This window comes from Halichoerus grypus, chromosome X (assembly GCF_964656455.1).
Source record: "Halichoerus grypus chromosome X, mHalGry1.hap1.1, whole genome shotgun sequence".
Taxonomy (NCBI): Eukaryota; Metazoa; Chordata; class Mammalia; order Carnivora; family Phocidae; genus Halichoerus; species Halichoerus grypus.
In genome coordinates, this window is record NC_135727.1 from 116,189,256 (window position 1) to 116,210,529 (window position 21,274).

At 43.8% G+C, this 21,274-nt stretch overlaps 1 protein-coding gene across 8 annotated transcripts in view; it reads left to right on the forward strand.

Annotated features, from left to right (window-relative positions):
* Positions 1–21,274, forward strand: part of MAP7D2 (MAP7 domain containing 2) — a 110,081-nt gene that overhangs the window by 49,016 nt on the left and 39,791 nt on the right. For 4 of the 8 annotated variants that reach the window (XM_078065181.1, XM_078065180.1, XM_078065182.1 and 1 more), the window contains exons 2-6: positions 3,644–3,721; positions 4,851–5,014; positions 10,259–10,370; positions 11,189–11,287; positions 13,575–13,685. In XM_078065181.1, coding sequence (XP_077921307.1) covers positions 3,644–3,721; positions 4,851–5,014; positions 10,259–10,370; positions 11,189–11,287; positions 13,575–13,685 — 564 coding nt within the window. The remainder of the gene's footprint in view (positions 1–3,643; positions 3,722–4,850; positions 5,015–10,258; positions 10,371–11,188; positions 11,288–13,574; positions 13,686–21,274) is intronic. The other 4 variants (XM_078065184.1, XM_078065185.1, XM_078065183.1 and 1 more) reach the window with 3 other exon arrangements.

Below are 21,274 nucleotides of genomic sequence, written 5' to 3' on the forward strand. Positions count from 1 at the left end.
GTATAATGGACAAAGGATGATTGATTGGGTAGGAAAACTAAATACTTTAGGATTTCAGGCCATACAGAAAGAAGGCTACCTTTAGGAACCAAATTGAGCATTAACCCTTAAGTATACTGGGTCTTTAGAGGAAGTCTCTTAGTATTGTTAATGTTCATGTATTATTTACCCTGGCTGTATTAATCATGGTCTACCTCCATTCCTCTGGCTGTGTTGTGCTAGTGGTAATAACTGGTTAAGTCCATGGCCCCTAACAAATAGGGGTGGTCTGGTTTGTGCTCTCCCCTGGGATAAGCCCTGTGCTTCTCAGCAGGGGCTCCTAGAGGATCATGGAAAGTCACAAGATGGAAGTTGGAGATATGAGTTAATTACTTGGCTTCTCTTCAAACAGATGTTCTAGAAACAATTGCTTGACAATTCTTGTAATCAGGAGAGGCTGACGCTGTGTGGAGGAATGAGGCCCTACCTCAGCCTTACTCACCTAGCAAAACTCAACCCTGATTGAACTCTGAGATCTTCCTTATCCACATGCATCCCAGAGCAGCTGAGTGTTAAGGAAGAGAGTCACAAGAGGGAGCTGCCAGAGCTCTCTTTCTCTTTCAGTGCTGTCCAGTATGGTAGCCACCAGCCTCATGTGGCTGGTGAGTGTCTGAAATGTGGCCAGTGTGCTGAGGAACTGAACTTTTAATTGCATTTAATTTTTTTAAGTTTATTTATTTATTTTAGTAATCTCTACACCCAGTGTGAGACTCAAACTCACAACCCATGCAATCAAGAGTCGCATGCTCTTCCGACTGAGCAGCCAGGCACCCTTAATTGCATTTAATTTTGATTTTCTTAAATTGAAGTAGCCACACGTGGCTTGTGGCTGTGTGTGACAGTACAGAGACTCCAAGTTACCCATGTTAGACTGTTTGAGTTGCTTCACCCTCCTTAGTGAGGCCAAAGCAGAACTGCTTTTCATGGTTGTTCCCAACATTCTTTGGCTAACACCCTTTCCCACCCAGCATCAGCCTCTCTAAAACATTTCCAAACCATCAGTTTGAAGAGGAAGCAAATATTTACTCTGTCTGGGCAGTGGCCATATCTGTGGCCAGCCAGCAAGTGCGTGGCTCATAGTAGTGCTTACTTGATCCCTCTCTAATGAGTTAGACTTAGACCTCTCCCCATCTTTGCAGGCTTATTCCTGGGACAAGGATGGGATTTGTTCCTTATGTGTGATACTGGGTCACAGCTTTTCGTTCATAGGCACTAAGATCAAGCTGTTACATTTTTTCCTTTGCAGGAGAGCAGTAATTAAGAGTGTGGGTCCTGGAGTTACGTTCTTGGGGTAGGATCTGGCTTCTCCACTTTCTGATGGTGTGACGTCAGACAAGTTAATTAACCTCTATGTGCCTCCCTTTCTGCACCTATGAGGATCGAAATAGTCCCTGCATCATAAGGTGATTGAGTCAAGTAAATCCAAGAAGTGCATTAGATCCATAGTAACTGGGTGACCTCCTAGTATGATGAAGCACGTGATGACTATGAGCATGATAATGAAGATTTTCTGGAAAGGAAATGATTTGTAGTTGTGACTCTTACAAGTGCCCACAAGGGGGCAGCCCAAAATAATGCATATCCCTGGAACAGAGCAACTTGTGTTTGTAAAGCCTCTGGGTAATGTGGCCAGTTCCAAATGTGGTTGGCCCTTTTCCCTCAGTTTTTTTCTTCTGTTTGAAGAACACTTTCAGTGGTTCTCAGGCTGTACCTCAGATAGAGGGCTGGCCCATTAACATCTGAAGGGTGGCATGGGCAATACAGAGTAAGGTTCGGGTCCTGCTGGGATGGACAGGTTGATATGGGTGCTGACACAAGCAAACATCCGTTCAGGGGTGCTAAGCTTCTTTTTGTAACTTTTCACACAGAAGAAATTCTAATTAGTCAAACTTTTGAGGTAGACACTAGAGCCTGAAAGTGTTTAGAGAAAAGAAAAACCTGGTTTTGTCTCCCTTCCACCGACTACATGCCTGCCTTTGAGCATTGTGTGTTCACTTTAGGGGCACTGTTGGGGGGCAGTGCCCCGAGCTGGGGTGACCCAGACATACATAAGCCACCCTTGCCTCAGTAGCCTCTCCCTCCTCCCAGGGAGACTGAATCAGAGGAGAATTCTGCAGCCAAGCAGAATGAAATTAGACTTCTGCTAACTGTGTGGGAGCACAGAGCATTATAGGTTCTGGGGAACTGTGGGGTCTTGAAGGTGGGTGGGGTTTAAATAGGTGTTGGGGTGTGGGAGAAGGGGTATCTTGAGCTGGAAGGTGTGTGGAAGAAAGGGGCAGTGCTGATGTCAAGTTGGGAAGAGAGTTTCAGGTCAGACTGTGGGGAGCCAGCAATGATGAGCTAAGAAGTGGGCCTTCAAATTCTTGATGATGTTTATGTTGTTGGTAGTATCATAGTTAAGAGTTAACTAAAAACAAACATGGATAATGGCATTTATAGTCCAGGTTGATTTCTAGTACTTCAGTCTTGAGCTTTAATATCCCTGATATGTAATCCAAGATGCAAAATCAGATGCCCATGGGGAGTTGTGACAATCCAGTGTTTATCACATCCATCCCTATCTGCATTCCTGCTGCCTATACCGAGTCCATGTCTCTGGTCTCTCTCTTGGACAGTCACAGGAACCTCCCCAAAAGGGGTGCAGGTAACTGTGGCAGCAAGGCACACAATGATGTCAACATGTGACACTACCAGAAAGGAGGGCCTGGGCACCATGACAGTGAGTCTGGTTGTAGTAACACAGAAGCTGATTTCTCCAAGACGTGCTTGAACGTTATGTAAGTAATGCTCATTAATGATTGATTGTGACTGAGTGCAGTAAATTATTTCTAATCCTAAAATTACCATGAAGCTCATTTGATCTTTCATTCAGAAAGCCCTTTATGGTCCTGTAGAGGGTGGGTGGAGATGCAGAGCTCCTGGGGTGTTTCCTGGACATTTATGGAGGAAACTGCCATCTGTTCCATTTTGTTTGTTGTAGATATTTAAATGACAAACAGGAATATGTTATATTTCTTTTTTTTGATTCTAAAATACTAAGATTGACATTGGAGCAAATTTAGCAGAACCAGAATCAAACTTGAGTGTTGTATTTCTCAGGGCTTACCCAAGGAGCTTGTATGTGTCCCTCAGCAGTTGGCTCCCTTCAGAAAGTAGAATGTTGACTATCTGTGTAATAATTGTGTCCATTTTTGTGCTTTTTCTCTCCCCTGGGAGCCAGGCTTGGGGAGGCCTGGTGGGCTTTTTTGCACCCTGCCAGGCCTCCCTGGCATTTTCTGACCCTCTCCAGGTCCAGTCCTGGGGACAGAGGGAAAGGGCGTGGTTCTCCAGGATTGGCATTGGGGCCACTACAGCACAGCTTGGTGGGTGAATGTGGAAGCTGTGGCTGCCACCCCTCAGCTCTCAAGGCCTGGCCGTGTGTGTGTGTGTGTGTGTGTGTGTGTGTGTGTGTGTGGTGGGGAATGGTGTATTGGGCCTCCATGGATAAAGTGATGGCGATGGATGATGTGTGTGGCCAGACCCAGGGTGCGGGACCAGTGGCCCCTGACACTCAGCAGGTAAGGAAAGAGGGAAGAATTATTTTAACATGTTTTGTTTTTTATAGGTATGGATGGATTTTTAAGATCTGATGAGAGACAAAGACTAGCTAAAGAAAGACGAGAAGAAAGAGAAAAATGTCTTGGTAAGTTGTGCCCTTTGGCTGTTTAGGTCCAAGGGAATAGAGATGTGGTGGTGCCTTTTCTGAACACCCTTAGAAATTGATGACTGAATGGGGAGAGAGCTAGGACAATTGCTAGATGAACATGAAGCACTGGGAAGCAAATTGACACTTTGGCTGGCATGTTCACAATTGTTATTTAATTCTCAGAACAGTTCATTTACTCACTTAGCAAACATTGAACCTCTGCTATGTTCTAGATACTCTGCTAGAGACTGTGGGTAAGATGGTGAAGAACAAGAAACAGTCAGTGCCCCCACCTCCTCAGGCATCCACTATGTGCAATCACTCAGGCTCTTTCCCGGGCATCTAGAAGGGCCATCCTCAGAACTGAGAAAATTAGCATTTAAGACATTTTCTGTGTTAGGATGGGAAACCCAGTTGAGAAAGGCTCTCTTGGCTCTTACAAACTATAGACAGATTAGTACGATGTGTTCCCCACAGGGTACTGTGGGGTAGGTAACTAGTGGTTTCCCCACTAAATTGACACAAGTGAGCTTTCAGGTTCTTCTTGATTGGCTCCTGCCAGTTGGTCACATATTGTTTTCCCCAGGGAACCCTTCCCTGACACCACCAGGTAGATAGTCCTTAGAAAATGTCTTGAGGGGAATATCATGAGTTTGCACCCTCGCCTAGCTCAGTGTCTTCCACTTTTTCTTTTTTTTTTTTTAGGAAAAATGCTCTTTATTTAAATAAATGACTTAGAAGTCATTTCTTGATCTAGTGTGTGGCTTAGCCACCATGACAGCTCTGACTTGGTGGTAGCAGCAGGAGTTGTGGCTGCTGTGTGCAGGGGCTGTTACCATGTACTTCCCATGCTTGGTCTCATCTAATCTTCACCACACTGTGAGTTTGCAGACATGATGGTCCCCACTTCACAGAAGAGGAAATCAAGGCAGAGAGATGATGTGGTTAGCATGCCCAGAGTCACCCATCTAGTGGCAGAGATGCCAGAACCTTTCATCTCAATCACTGTAGCCTAGAATCCCACTGGGCTCTTCTTTGGTCTCACTCTTGCTTCTGCATTTTGGTTAATCCAAACCGCATGGGGTGCTCTCATAATGACACCTCCCTTCTGCTTTCCTTCCCTCAGCTGCCCGGGAGCAGCAGATCTTGGAGAAACAGAAAAGAGCGAAGCTCCAGTATGAAAAGCAAATTGAGGAGCGGTGGCGGAAACTGGAAGAGCAGCGACAGCGGGAGGACCAGAAGAGGGCAGCTGTGGAAGAGAAGAGGAAGCAGAAGCTCCGGGAGGAGGAGGTAAGGTCCCAGGTTCACAGCAGTCTGCCTTCAAATACAAACATGCTAGTATATTTAAATTTTAATGCAATCTCTTGCTTTAATCATCCTTTCTCTACATTACCTTTTAAAAAAGAAACAGAATGTTGTTACCACTGTAGAGTCCTTTATTACTAAACTTTGAAAATATATTTAGAAAGGATATTTGGGGTATAGATTTTCTTAACAAGTATATTTTAAGGATGTAATCAAAGCCTTGTATCAGGTGATGATCATTTTTTATTCATAAGGTGTAATGACTCATCATTTAGTATAAATAATATAGAGGTTTATTAATCACCGGCTCTATAGGATTCAGAGACATTTGTATAGATTTGGTATCTTTTTTAAATCTCTGTATAGTTTATGACTATACATCTTTTACCCTTTCCTCTTTTTTAAATGAAAAAAACGTGAACATGTGCACATGTGTACATACACACACATCCACAATTAGACCCATCTTTGTCCACAAAGCACTCGTTTAAATGGTGATTGCTTTGTTCCTCTTGGCAAATGAGGGTCATTGCCAGGGTCTTAGCTCCAGTTCACCATTGGTGGCTGTGGGCCTGACAACTGCATGGATTCATCTGCTCCCTGTGCAAATCCCAGCTCTACTACTGGGCTGTTGGTAGCCAGGAATAAGTCACCTAGCTCCTCATAACCCTCTAACTCAGTCTCTTCAGCCCAAAGCAGAGGTGGTCACAGGAATTAAAGGAAGTGACTTCTGTAAAAGTTCCAGCAAAGCACCTTGCACAGAGTAGTGTTCAGAAATGTTAGATTCCCTTCAGTGACTTCAGTTGAATCTTTAATGGTTGCACTTCAGCATAATTTTCTGTTTGCTTTGTGTGCTTCCTTTCACCCCTAACATGGATGATAATGGGGTATGGGGGATGCTGCCTGACCTTTGTCCCTACAAATACAAACTGAGCTTGCTTCCTTCTTCTCCCCAGACACAACACGGCAGGGCTGAGAGTCTGGGCCTCCTGTGGTTGTGTAGCAACACGAGGAAACAGCAGCCTTCCTCTGCCACCACTCCCACCTTCAGGGCCCCCAGAGTCCCAGGTGGAGGTTAGGGACTTTCCACACACCTGCCAGCCTGTTAACTACATCAGTGTCAGCAGTCTGCTAGTGCTGAGACCTGTTTGGCATTCTTGTGGGTGAACTTTGGAGAGGATGGATAGGTCTATAGTGCGGGGGCCCCTTTCCAAAGGAAAACCTTGCATTTGCCCTCATGTTTCCCTGGAAATCTTTGACAGGGCTACTGACTGCTTGGCACATGGCTACGTAGATTCTCCAATCTTTTCTCGTTCTTCTTGTCATGTTCTGTCTCTGTCAACCAGAGAGAAGCCTCTGCAGGAATGGTTCATTCCACTGTAGCCAGTTTTGCTTCTGTAGCTTATTGGAAATTGTTTGGGTTGCCCTCCAAGGCCTACCTCTCTGGGGCTGATACTAGGAGCTCATAAAAGACCTGTTGACTCCACACCTCCCTCCTAGCCCTGTCCTGGTTCCATGTCCTTAGAGTTGCCATGATGTTGCTTTTGGTAACTCCTCACATCTGTGTGGGTGAGCCCCAGACTGGAAATGGAATTTGGTGAAGCCAACTCCACGTTCCTCATGCTAAACAGATAACCAGGAAAGGCCTCTGTCAAAGAGTAGCTTCATCTCCTACTTCTCAAAATCTTATTGCTTGATACCTAACAAAACCCACCAGGCTGAGTGTAAAAAGGGGAAATTTCTAAACTCACCTAAACAAAAACTTCACTAAACTGAGAGCTAGCTGGTCTCAGAGGGCATTGGCTGGCATGGGGTCGTGGTGACAGTGTGGCCTCCTGGCCAGATGTAGACATCTGTTTGTAAAGAGAAAGACCTTCTGCAGAGCCCGACTGAGAACCCCTTGGGGGCTTGTTCCCACACTGTTTTCCCAAGAACACATGTAGTAAGGGCAGTGGAAAAGGCACAGCCAGCTCTCCATTCCTGCCAGAGATGGCTGTCTGGGTCATCAGCAGTGCCTAGGCTGTGCCCTGCTGGAGGCCTTTTATACTCCTTGGCCAGCTCCGTGAGTCATCTTGGTCTTGGTTCTTCTCTGAGTTCATCCAGGCAGATCCAGAGCTAAAGGGGTCAAGGGTGAGGTCCCCTCATTCCTTCCACTAAGCTGTACCCAATAGAGGACATTCTAAGGACAAGAATCTGCCTTGCCCTTTTCCCATCCTCTATTGATCATCTGATGATACTCAGGAGAACGAGAATTTGGCAGGAATTTTGGTATGCAGTATGCAGCTCTAACATTTATTAATACTGTTCTTCTGGTGTGATTGAACTTTCTCGCATGCTCTCTCATGCTCACCCTTTCCTCTAACCAGTGGTTCTCACAGTGAGTTCCAGGACCAGCCGCATCCACGTAGCCTGGGAACTTGTCAGAAATGCAGATTCTTAGCAGGTACCACCCCAGACCTGTAGAATCAGAAACTCTGCATGTGGGGCCAGCAATTGGTGTTTTAACAAGCCCTCCAGGGGATTCTGATGCAAATTCACTCAAGTTTGAGAATCACTCCTTTAAACTGTCCTGTTAATAATTTTCCTTTACCAATTTGGATTCAGTTAGTATTGGTTAAGGACTTACTATGCTAGTCATTGTGTCATAGACTTGAGTGCTCTGATGATACAGGTAATGTCATCCCCATTTTATTAAAGATTTTATTAAAGAGGGAAAGAGAAAGAATCTCAAGCAGACACTACACTTAACACTGAGCACAGAGCCCGATACAGGGCTCAGTCCCAATACCCTGAGATCATGACCTGAACTGAAGCCGAAACCGGGAGTCATTTAACCAACTGAGCCACCCAGGTGCCCTCATCCCCATTCGATCAAATGAAGTAACAGAAAAATTCCCTTCCCGCCTCCCTCTCCCCCGCCCCGCCCCAACACACACACAAAGGGTAATAGGGACTTATATAGGACTAACCTCTAACAAGAGTGAAGTAGACCTGTTTTGTTTTGTTTTGTTTTAAGATTTTATTTATTTGAGGTGGGGGAGAGAGAGAGAGAGAGAGCACAAGCAGGGGGAGGGGCAGAGGGAGAAACAGAGTACCTCCTGAGGACCCAGGACCCTGAGATCATGACCTGAGCCAAAGCCAAGCGCTTAACCGACTGAGCCACCCAGGTGCCCCTGGACCAGTTCTGTTTTTGACATGTTTGAATCACCCCATTCTGATGATTTGGGGTTCCATAAGTCTCCTTACTGTAGAGCTTGGTTACCACCTATTTTTCATCATCTCTGCAAAAGCAGGTGACACAGAGTGATTGTGTCCTCTCTCAGGGATAGCTTCATTTTCATAAGCCTGCTTATGATTCAGAGGAATGTATCTCTAACAGTGGAATTTGGAGCAGCTCAGTGGGTTGGAGGTAGATGGTAGAAGTTTTGTTTTTGTTTTTGGCTTTTTTTTAGGGTAACTGAACAGTCCAGTGGTAGGTCTGGATTTGGGTGAGCATTCCCTTATAATTATACCCCTATATAGCTGCTCAATGGTAAGTTTGGCTGGCAAGTCTTGTCATTGGTCTCCTAATAAATGAAGGACTGTCTTGTGAGGTCCTTTTGGCATGTAGGAAATCTCCTATAACCTACTCAATACTAAATTCACTCTGAGGTAAAAGGTTTCAACACTTAAATTACATCATTGGTTAAATACTTTATGTTAAATCCATATAATTAAATACCTTTCAGCCCCAGTCTCAAGCGACTGTACTTCAAGTATCGAATAGTCAAAAAGTTCTAGTCCCTCCAAACTGCCAAGTTTTCTTGGGTAGGCCCCAGGGGTTGGCTGTTAGAATTTAATGGGCCAGGGTCATGAGGACAGGACTTTGCTAGGAAATGCACACTCATGATTGTAGAGTCTCAGCCAGAAACTAGTGCAAATAAAAATCTGAGATTTACAGGAGGAAAAAAAAAGTCCCCTTTCTACTCAGAGGTCCCTGGAGAGGCCATCTCTTAGCAAAGTGCTGTTCAGAGAAAAATTATGCAGAGGAAGCCGAGATGCTCATCCCATCCCTCTAGTATAGACAAAAGGGATAGATGCAGATACCTCCTAAGTGACCTTTCTGTGTTTCTAGTAAGTAAAATAAAGGAGCCTTTCCCTGATTCTTAAGTCATGGTTACACAGTTGGTGCTGCCCTAAATTAATTTTGCTTACTTTTTATTCAAGCCATGAGAAAATAGTTATCTTTTTGTTTTGGAGTTGGGCTAGGATGACCCCATCTCCTAGAGCACCTCAGGGTTGGGTTTTATGAAGGCAGAAGGGCATCAGCATGTACCTGTTTACCTTGCTTCAGGCCTTGTCCAGTAGAGGCAGGGAGAGGATTTGGTATTTGCAATGTCATTGGGGTGGCGGGGAATGGAAAATTAAAAGAGCTTCACTCCAGTGCCAAGGAAATATTTGCCAGCATTCAGACCCAACTTTATGAAAATAACACTTTGGTTAACACAGGAGAGTGCTTTTAATAAATACTCTGGTAAGGGAGAAGCCTGGTTGTTGTTGTGTTTTCTTCTGGCTAAAAACTGTTTAGTTCCTCCTCCCCTACCCCCCATCTAACTCTTGGGAATGTATAGATGCTTTATTTTATGGCCAGTAGGTTCTCTACTGTTGTCTCTTTTAAAATTTGAAATATGCAGCATTATCCCCAGAATACTATGTAGCAGGAAAATGTTACAAGGTAGAAAACAATTGATTTCCCTTTAAGAAGTTCTAAGATGAAAATGAGGCTTGGTAAAATAGATCTCAAAGCCATGTATTACCCCAAAAAGTTATGCTTAGGGCTATAAAAATTTAAATTATATTTTAATTTAAATTTTCTCAAATCAGAATGCTTTATGCTTTTCTACTAGAGAGAATGCCCTTGGTTCCAGAGCACAATTCCAGTTCTATTCAATGAGGCAAAATGGTACTTGAGACAGGCCTGAAAGAGTTAATGCTTGTCTGGCATTATTCTTAAACTAATCAAGGCCTGGCTGCAGCAGCAGCCTGCCCCCTGGGGCTCGGAGCCAGCGCAAGCTGCATTGTTTACTCTCCACCCACTAAGATCTCGCTAGTGTGGTGGAGAGCACGTGTGCCTGGGTTTTGGATGCTGAGCACCGACAGCCCCATTTGGTGACTCACCCTGAGCACTGGAGCACAGTAGCACCGTGGGGCTGGGTGGTTATGTTGCTCTCCCTTGCGTGAACTGGGCAGGAGCGGCTGGAGGCGATGATGCGCAGGTCCCTGGAGCGCACGCAGCAACTGGAGCTAAAGAAGAAGTGCTCGTGGGGAGCTTCGCTGGCCACCGGGCCTGGAGGTCGTGATGGTGAGTATAGGGCTGTCCCTGCATTGCAGGGCCCCGGTGGGAGATCATGGGGCCGGCAGCAGATCATGGGCACAGGCTGGTGCCCATTGGATCCGGGGCATGCTTTGTAGTCATCTGCAGGTACCTTTTTCAGATGTGATGCCAAGCTTCCTGTGTATGCATTTCTCATGAAGGGAGTCTGTGTGTTCCTTTTGCTAGCAAACAGCAGTTGATACAGTAACTGGGCTTTAAGGGAAAGCAAAAGAAAAGCGAAGAAAATGAATGCAGAGCCTGGTTAACCAGATGCACCTGGCAAGCCTAGTGGTAATCTGATTTCAGGGAAGGTCAAGTAGCAGTAGACTAAGTCACTGCTGTACCATGGCCCGGAAAGGCTGAGCAGTGGTTACCTAACCTCCAAAAGGGGCTGGGGCTTTTCCCTCCTCATTATTCATTTTTGTTGCTCTTTCAATTTTGTTTCAAGGTGACTTATTTATTTCATTTTCCAGATCATACTCATCTTTAAATTTTCAAGTGTTTAATGTGTGAACTCTCACTAGTCTCTGGGTGGCCTTTCTCTCTCTTCAATGTCTTTTCTGTGATCTTGTCATTCTATTACACAGCTCTTTCTGAGAACAGATGGGTTCTGTTTGTAGTACAGTTGTTTGACTTTGCTGTGCTGTGCTTTTAACCTTTTGTCAGTGAATATACTTTATTTCTTTTTGGGAAGTCAATAACCCATTTCAGTTACTTTTTCTAATTTCCTAATTAGAAACTAAAGTCAACCAGAAATTGGGACTTTTTTCTTTTACCTCTCTTTGCTCTGATTTTTTGCTGTGTAGGTGAATCAGAAAATACCCCACCCCCTCCTCTAGGTTTAGCAGCCAGCACCCTCCCTCCGGACCCAGGGACCACTGCCACCGCTGCCGAGTCCACCAACGGTATATCTGAGCTTCACCGTGCCATGGCGTTTTGTGATGACTGTTCTGATCATTCCCCTCCATCACTGTGTCTGTCTCAAGCGCTTTACAATTGATTTCGTAGACTGACCCCTTAGAACTATTTTTCTAGAAATGTGAATGACGTGCCCATATTTCTTTGTTCCTCTGTCATCATGGAGCTGTGCATGCCTTACACCCTAGTGCCCTGGAAACATTTCATCTTTAGCTCACTAACTTCTGCCTTGGAAATCTTGTCAGTGTTTGACTTTTGTGCATTTAGATCTTTAACATTCTCATTAATTATTGGTTTTAGGCATTATGTAGTAGGGTGTTTGAGTCACTTCTGATTACCAAAACCTGTACTCTTACAAAGAGTTCTGGGTGTTAATGTGATGGATTCCTGGAAGAGGTGTTTGAGACGGAGTGGTAGGGAGTTTATCAGTGCTAACACTGGGAATCCAAGCAAGGAGATAAGTTTGCTTTGTTCTTGATTTCGTCTAATAGGTTCTTTGTTTTTGGATTCAAGCCTGGGAAATTCTTAGGTTCTAGGACAAGAACGGAATTAGTAAAACTTTTCTCCCAGTTAATACTTTAGAAATTCAATCTATCTTTGGCTGGCAGAGAAAAAACAAGACGTAAAAGGGATGCAGTATTTACCAGGAGTACAGGTCAAATTACAGCAGTAGAAATAGATATCTTTGGTTCCCAGCATTCCTTTGACAAAGAAAATTCCTTATTGGTGTTGCTGAGTAGCAGAGAATTTGCTCCATGGGTCAGATTAACTGTAGTGTGGCGCTAGTCTGCTCCTAAAAGAGGGGCAGTAGGTAGAGTTGATAATTACCCCTTGGGAATCACACCCAAGGTTTGGGGCCAGGGTGAGGCAACCACAGTACTTGATTTGGGCATACAGTTTAAGGGAACACCTTATCAAGATTAAATAATATTTGAATAAATCAAAATTAATACAGAACAATCCATGATGAACAAAATATCAAATTTCTAAAGACAAGTACCATACTGAGCCAGCCATATTGGAGCATGAGGCAAAAGGGTGGAATGTGTACCCCTTTACACATAGTTTTACATAATTTCTACTGGTTAACTTTTTTTCATTAAAGTAGTTGAAAAATGGGGCGCCTGGGTGGCTCAGTCGTTGGGCGTCTGCCTTTGGCTCAGGTCATGATCCCAGGGTTCTGGGATCGAGTCCCGCATCAGGCTCCCTGCTCCATGGGGGAGCCTGCTTCTCCCTCTCCTGCCGCTCCCCCTGCCTGTGCTCTGTCTCTCTCTTTCTCTCTCTGACAAATAAATAAATAAATAAAATCTTTTAAAAAAAAAGTAGTTGAAAAATTGAGTAGATATGTTAAAACTCACATCATTTTAAATTTAAATATTTTATTTATACCAAAATAGAATTTATTATAATTTCACTTCAGCTTAAGAGAATTAAAATTTACTTAAGATTTTCACTTGGTCAGGACATATTGTAAAACAGCAAATTTCTCATTTGGAAACAAGATGAGAGGAATAGTTTTAAACCTAATTAGTGATGAGTTTGCTTCCTTTAAAGCCAAGGGTGCACATCCTTCTTTTTGCTTCAGGCTTTGATATGGCTTGACAGGGCATTAACAGCACCTCTTCATTTGCTGTAATGGTTTAATTCAGAAACCAGTCTAAAATAATGGCTGGAAATTAAGAATACCAAATGTAGGACCACATGTTAAAATCCTAACCATAAATAGTCACAGCATTAGAAAAAGGGCTATTGTGATCCCATCTCTTGAGAGGAGAAAGAAATCAACTGCTAAAGGTTGTTCTGCTTTAAATATAGCTACTTGCAGTCCATATTACTCCTTTCTCCACCCTGAGCCTGTAGATAACCTTCAGAAAACGTCTGCTTTCAGTTCACACAGTCTCAGACCATAGAACATTTTTCCAGTGGTGATTTGTCTCTGGGTCCAGATTGGTTTTGTTTTTGTGTAGTCTGAATATGCTTAAAAGTCCCTGGACACAGGAAATGATTTGCCGGTGGGATTAGCATGGCTTTAGTTGAATAGTTGAGTGAGGTTGAATATTTGAAATTGAAGAGAAGATCTTGCTTCAGACTGATGGCTGCCGTGGCCTGGGCATTTCCAGATAGGCTAAATGCATAGCAGGATGATGGAAGCCATGTGCTATGCCACAGCAGTTTAGGAGGCGTGTGGATGAGGACAGGAAGAACACTTTGGGATATGTGTTTCTCAGTCTACAATGGTGTGAATACCAATGTCTTTAATGCGTTTCTCTGCAGCATGTGACAAACTTTCAACATCAACCATGAATTTGCCAAAGCAGACGGAGCCTCCCATGAGTAAGCGCCTGTCTTCATCCACCGTGGCAATATCCTATTCCCCAGACCGAGGCAAGTGAATGTGTAGACCTGGTCTCTCTGGTTTTCTTCTTTCTAGTGTGAGCGTCTTAACATCAGTCTTTGTGAGAGCCCCTCTTGAGCCTTCTGCAAATGCCTCCATTATTTGCATTCAGCCTTGTGGTGTGAATGTGGGAGCCCCAGGGCCTCACTTAATGGGACTTTGGAAAGTGGCATCACTCTTTAGAGCCAGTTCGTTGTTGGATAGCTACAGGAATTAATGATATTCTTTCAGTCTGAAAGAGATTATTCCATTTTCCACAGTACATGTAGGAGTTATCCTGCCCTAGAATTAATTGACCAGTGGGCAGATATGACTGTTAAAAAAGTAACTGGTTATTGATGTGATCTACTTGATTAGCCAGAAACAGCAGAATTGATCATGCAGAGATAAGTGGAAAACTTAGTTGTATGAAAAAAAAATTGGACTCTTTTATTGTCTGAGGTTTGTAGGCCTGCCCTTTCTGTTTTGAAAACAGAAGTTCAGAGCTAATATGAAGCCTTTAAAAGGGGAAAAGGACGGGTGGCCTGTTCCGGCACTCACTTTGAGGTGGAGGATGATACGTATAGGACATGTGCCGGTTCCAGGAACTGAATAGATTTAAAACTGCTCGTGTTCTAATAGAGGCTCAGATAAGTTACTAAAAGTATGAATTTGTACCTTCCAGAGAATGTAGGTTAAGGAAGTGAGGGAAACTCCATGCATTAAATGCGTATTTTAACACTGGAGAAGTGTCAGATGCCAGTGGACTATTTAACAGGTCAGGCATTACCAAGGGGCAAGCAGGAGAGTGTTTGTGACTTTGAAGAGGCCAGTGTGCCTTTCTGGTTGTTTTTCAGTGGCATTGACCTTGCACCTCCAGCACAGAGGCCTATCATGTGTGTCAGAGACCCCATAAGTGTCAGTGTTGCTGATCTCTGATGCAGTTCATGGTTGAACTGAACGCTGGAAACCTTGAATTAATTGAGAGCTGAATGAGAAAACATCTCCTTGCTTTTAATTCTATATGGCTTTTCCATAGTGAGTGTATTCCATATGTTTTCATTAATTCACATGGTTACAAATTGAGGTTAAATTCATATTTGCATTGATTACTATGTAAAGATACCAGATGTTATTACATATTATTGACAACTGAATTATCTGCTTGTGGATTATAAATTGAAAAATTTTAATTCCCAAACCATTTACTGGCTAATGGGTACCCAAGAAATTCAAAGTAATGGAAAAATTAATCCATTACCATATAATATATTCCAAAGCCATCAAAATGACATTTCAGTCACTGTGTTTTAGATTATGATTACTGCTACTTCCATTAAAGCCGATAATTAGTTGGCTATTTTTGTTTTTGTGGTTCTTATTTAATTTTTGCCCTTATGTACATGGAAAAAGTATGAACAGATGCATATTTATACATTAACAAAATCAGTGTATAATGAAATGTTTTTTAACAGAGGACCCTAAAGTGTTTCATAGGAGTAATCTTTTTTCAATGTTAGATCTACTTGGTGAGTAAATGGTTTCTTGAGTCCATATTACATCTTGGGAGATGGGCTAATTCTCTTCAAGGGATACAGGTAATATTGTGATACTGTAATAGCATATTGAATGAATTCTGGCACCCCAAAAGAATTAACACACTCTCCCAAACTCCAAATGACACATCGTTTGTTTTATTTTACTATGACAAACTCCAAAGCCATCCTTTGCTAGAGTATTTTTATTTTCCACATTCATTCTGCCACCCAAAAGCTAATTTGCATCATACACTGTGTTGTTTTAAACATTTTATTTTGCTTTTTAAAATTTTCATTTGATTCCATCCCTCAGCTCATCGCACACACCTTAGTCCCATGGAAACCTTTCTTGTTATGCGACTGTTGACACCTACACAGGCTTCTTTAGCCAGAAGCAGAAGTGCACTCATACTCTCTGAGCAGGCCAATGACTCAGGTAAAAGAGGCCAAGCTGGTGACACTGAGGAAAATGCCCAAAGTAGTGTTGGTCGACCTATGAGTTATTCCTGAATTTTTCTATTTTGTTTCCCATTTGCTTACTTCGTGAAATGTCTTCAGTGGTTAATAACATTTTCTACCCACCAGTGTTTTGTTACTATGTTTTTTTTTTCTTTTCAGTGTCACAGAGGTGAGTAACTTATTTTTGATTGAGGGCATGTGGATTAGGAAAAAGAATCTATTTCATGAGCTGTGGAGGTTAGTAGACTTTCTTAAAGAGATGATTTGGCAAAGTAGCCTGTAAACCACAGTCTCTGGAGTCCCATAACCAGATTTACCACTTACTAGTTCTTACCGCTTTGGGTAAATTAATTAACCTCTCTAAGCCTCAGATTCCTTTTTTTTAAGATTAATTTATTTATTTGAGAGAGAGAGAGTGAGCACAAGTGCAAGCACGCACTTGGGGGGAGAGGGAGAGAGAGAATCTCGAGCAAACTCCCTGCTGAGTGTAGAATCCAACTCGGGGTTTGATCTCATGACTCTGAGATAGTGGCCTGAGCCAAAATCAAGAGTTGGACACTTAACTGACAGAGCCACCCAGGTGCCCCTAAAGCCTCAGTTTCCTTATCCAAAATTGAAATACTTTAAATTGTCATGGGGATTAAATGAGATAGGACAATGATTGGCAGAGTAAGAGCTCAACAAATATCTAGAGCCTTGCTGCTCACGGGGTGGCCCGTGGACCATCAATATTGGTATCACCTGGGAACTTGTTAGGAAGACACACTCTCAGGCCCCAGCAGACCTGCACACTGAAGTCTGAGAAACTATGGGCGTCACTATCAAAGCTTTTTCTTGACTAAATCAGATTAAATTGTCATGGCAAGATTAATGAGGGCTGACATTCTCTGTTTGCAGATTAGCAACACTGTGTCCACATTAAAGCAGGTCTGGTCTTAGTTCCCAAGAGAGTGTGTTCACTTAGATGACATATAAATCCTCTATCTACTTCTGACTAGTTTTTAGAGACAGCATACTAGTTTGAGTAGTTGTGGTATTTCCACAAAGAAATATACAGATGGCCAATAAGCATATGACAAGATGCTCAACATCATTAGTCATTAGGGAAATGTATATGAAAACCACAATGAAATACCACTTCACACTTACTAGAATGGCTAAAATTCAAAGAAAACAGGGAAAATAGTAAGTGTTGGCAAGGATGTGGAGAAATTATAACGTTCATACATTGCTGGTAGGAATATAAAATGATGTACTCACTTTGGAAAACCACCTGGCAAGTTCCTCAAAAGGTTAAACATAGAGTTACCATGTGACCCAGCAATTGCACTCTTATGTATAGGGCCCAGAAAATTGAAAACACACAAAAGCTTGTCCCTGAGTAGTTCTTAGCATCATTAGCCACACAAAGTGGAAACAACCCAAATGTCCATCAACAGATGAGTGGATAAACAAAATATATATCCATAAAGTGGAATATTACTCAGCTATGAAGAAGAATGGATTACTGATATATGCTGCACCATGAACCTTGAAAACATTAGGCTCAGTGAAAGAAGCCAGACACAAAATGCCACAAGTTACTTGAGTCCCTTTATATGACTTGTCCAGAATAGGGCAAATCCAGAAAGACAGTAAATTTGTGGTTGCTAGGGACTGGAGGAGTGAGGAAAGGGAATGAATGCTTAATTGGTTACAGGGTTTGTTTTGGGAGTATTGAACATTTTCTGGAATTAGACTGTAGTTATGATTGTACAAACGTGAATATACTGAAAACCACTAAATTGTACAGTTTTTAAAGGGTAAATTTTATGGTACATGAATTAGCTCTTAACCAAAAAATTCCTGGGAGGTAGGAAGTATCCCCCTTTGAGAACAAGGAATGTGTCAGGAAGTCCCCAAGACCATTTGCATGATCACTGATTCTCTAGGAGGACTCCTAACTATGATTTTTTATAGTGAAAGTCTACAGAGCAAAATCGGCAAAGGGAAAAGGCCATGGGATGAAGTCTGGGGAAGAGCAGGAACAAGCTTCCAGAGTCCTCTCTCCAGTGGAGCCATACAGAGCACATTCCCTCAGCAATGAGTTGTGACATGTATGAAGTGTTACCTACCAAGGAAGCTTATTAGAGACTCGGTGCCCAGAGTTTTTATTGGAGGCTGGTCACATAGGTACCCCCTGCCAGATACATACCCAAATTCCAGACTCTCAGAAAGAAAGCAGGTGTTGAGCATAAATCATGTTGTTTATACAAACAGCTTAGGCACAGTGAGCCACTCTTATCGGTTAATGGTGGGAGCTCTCCCGGAAAACAAGTTCCCTGATGCCAGGGCCAACCTTGTAAGCTGGCCTTTCCAAGGACAGCAGTCAGACCTTCTATGTTGTTCTTTTCTTTTTAAGGATTTTATTTATTTATTTGGGGGAGAGAGCAAGAGCAAGCATGAGCAGGGGGAGAGGCAGAGGGAGAGGGAGAAGCAGACTCCCCACTGAGCAGGGAGCCCGATACGGGGCTGGATCCCAGGACCCTGAGATCATGACCTGAGCGGAAGGCAGACGCTTAATGACTTGTCCAGAATAGGGCACCCAGGCACCCCTTCTTTTTTCTTTTCTGCACAGTCCATCCCCTTGGTCTTTGGCAAAGGCAGCTTTACAGCAGAATTACCATCAGTAGGATTCCACACAGCAGGGTGAGGCCAACCTACAGTATTGACCTCACTTATACCCTTTAGGGGTTCTGGACTTAGCCAGTTAAAACACAGATGGTTAGCATAAAGGTCTGTCTTAGAAAGCCAGGTGGCTTCCTCCTTGACTTTCTGTATGAATCTTTTTTTTTTTTTTTAAGATTTTATTTATTTATTTGACAGAGAGAGAGAACATGAGCAGCAGAGGGAAAAGCAGGCTTCCCGCTGAGCAGGGAGCCCGATGCAGGGCTCGATCCCAGGACCCTGAGATCACAACCTGAGTCGAAGGCAGATGCTTAACCGACTGAGCCACCCAGTCGCCGCCCGCCCCACACTTCTTTTTTTAACCTGGCCCAAGGCATCATCAGTTCAGGCCCAGCACAACCTGGTCAGTAAGATGAAGCCGTCCTCAAGCCTTCCAGGGTGGAGGCAGTGTCACAATAGTCAGAACACACACCTAGGGAGTATAATCCCTGAGGACACACATGTCCCCTGGAAACCACTTACGATGTTGCACGCACCCCAAGCAGGACATACATTGGTCAGGCAGTACAGGCTAACAGCGCCCCCACTGTGGCTTTCCCCCCATGCTTTCTCCCACCCCAGGGTTCTCAATCTGGCCCGAGGAATTCAGGTCAGTCCTTGCTTTCAGAGGGACTACTTGAGGTGGTCATTTTCCACACAGTTCTGTCAACAACATGAGTTCATTACCTGCTGAGTGCGGGCGGCATATAGAGGTGGTCTTTAGGGACCGTGCAGGAACTGGCCTGCCCTGCCGCTCCCAGTCCCATTGTCATCAGCGACCTGGGCTCAGCAGTCCAAGGGGATCTGAAGTGCTCACAGCAGCTGGCACAGGCAGCACAGTTTTTCTTCAGGAAAAGGGCAGAGTTCCCAGGAACAGTTCTGGAAAACAAAGATCCTGAATGTCCTTCCCATCCCCGGCACCACTACAGGTGTTAGATTTTGTTGTTATTTTTTTCATTGTTATCACGGTACCCCATTCAGTAATCAAGACTTTACATTTTCTCAACCATCCTCTACTTTTAAAATGACCCTTCATAAGGAAAGGCTGAATGCAAGAAGGACAAGAGCCTTTTTTACAAAAAAAAATTTTAACTTAACCAGAAAGACATACCATGTTCAGAACAAAATCCTGAATTTTCAAAAAAATTTCAGGATAGGTTTGCATCAACTGCCATCTCTTGTAGTCCCATTCATTTATCCAGTGAACAGCCTAGGGAAAAAGCAGTCCCTCTCTGGGGACAGGTGCATTGCCTTCCTGAGGTGTGTGTAGCAGGAGAAAGGTAAGGGAAGTAGAGTTAGGCTCCTAGTCCATTGTTACAAACTGCACCCAACCCAGCAAGTCAAATACCAGACATCTTGTCAGCAGGTGTTGAGTCTGATCATCAGGGGAGGGTGAAGGGGTCATACTCCCTGTAAGTACCCTGTCCTAGCTCACAGCTGTGTCAGGAATCACAGGTTAGGCATGTAATTAGGCTCTGCATCAGAAATTAAGAGCTGACCAGCAGTTCCATGTCAGGTGGTCCCATCAGGGAACGAGCTCCTTCCTGTGAGCATTTGTCTGTGACCCAGACGGTGCAACCAGTATCCGTGATACTTTCACAGGATAGGGCCCCATGGAGGGGTGTTCTGTATCTGTAATAGATCCAGGTTGATTTTTAAAACTCCAAACCTATCTCTGTCTGGAGATTGCCTCTCTTTTCATGTCTCCCTTTTTCCAGAGGCTCCATTATGCAAAAGTCATAGCAAAAATCATCAGGCATGGAGGTTTGTTCTGGTTCTAGTACTTAGAGTTTTAAATTCCTATCAAATCACTGATGGCAAAAAACAAGGAGGTTGTGTCCCACTCCCACTTGGAGGAGAAAACCAAAACCAAAGACATTACCTGGGTTGTACTTCTCCCCTCACTTTAGCCAGCATGGCCAAAACCAGCCAGAGGATCCAGCAAACCCAACTCTTGGAGTTGGATGGGTTATCTTCAAATACCATAGGTATTTTACCTCTTGCAACGGCCAGCAGCTGGGTTGCTGTTTGATACAGTGGCCGACTCCATAGCCACCAGGCACCAGAAGGTCATCATCCTCCATGCCTTTAGGCTTTCTTTTTCTTTTTTCTTTTTTTTTTTTAAGATTTTATTTATTTATTTGACAGAGAGAGAGATAGCAAGAGCAGGAGCACAAGCAGGGAGAGTGGGAGAGGGAGAAGCAGGCTTCCCGCTGAGCCGGGAGCCCGATGTGGGGCTCAATCCCAGGACCCTGGGATCATGACCTGAGCTGAAGGCAGACGCTTAACGACTGAGCCACCCAGGTGCCCCTAGCCTTTCTTCTTCAAACACTGCTTTTACCATTTGTCTGTGAATCAGGGTCATTCTTGCAGTTCCTGCTTCTGTCACCAATTGTATCAGGGGTCCCCAAGACCAGCCCCAGGTTTGTTGATTTGCCAGGAGCACTCAGGAGACTCAGCATATGGTGGCACTCACAGCTGTGATGTGTTATAGTAGAAGCTGCACAGCACATCAGCAGAGGGAATTGGCACGCAGGCGAAGTCCAGAGGACACCAGGTGCGAGTTTCCAAGAGTCCTCTCCCAGTGGAGTCACACAGGACGTGCTTAATTCCCCCAGCAACGAGCTGTGATAACCCATGTGAAATGTTGCCAACCAGGAAAGCTCGTTAGAGACTTGGTGGTCGGGGTTTTATTGAGGGCTGGTCACGTAGGCACCCTCGGCCAGTTACATACCCGAATTCCAGACTCTCAGAAGGAAAGCGGCTAAGTCATGTTGTTTTACATATAGCTTAGACACAGTGAGGCACTTGTCAGTTAATAGCAAGAACCCTTCTCTAAGTTCTCAGGTGCTGACCAAGGACCAGCCTTGTAAAGCAGGCCTTTCTAAGGACAGTTT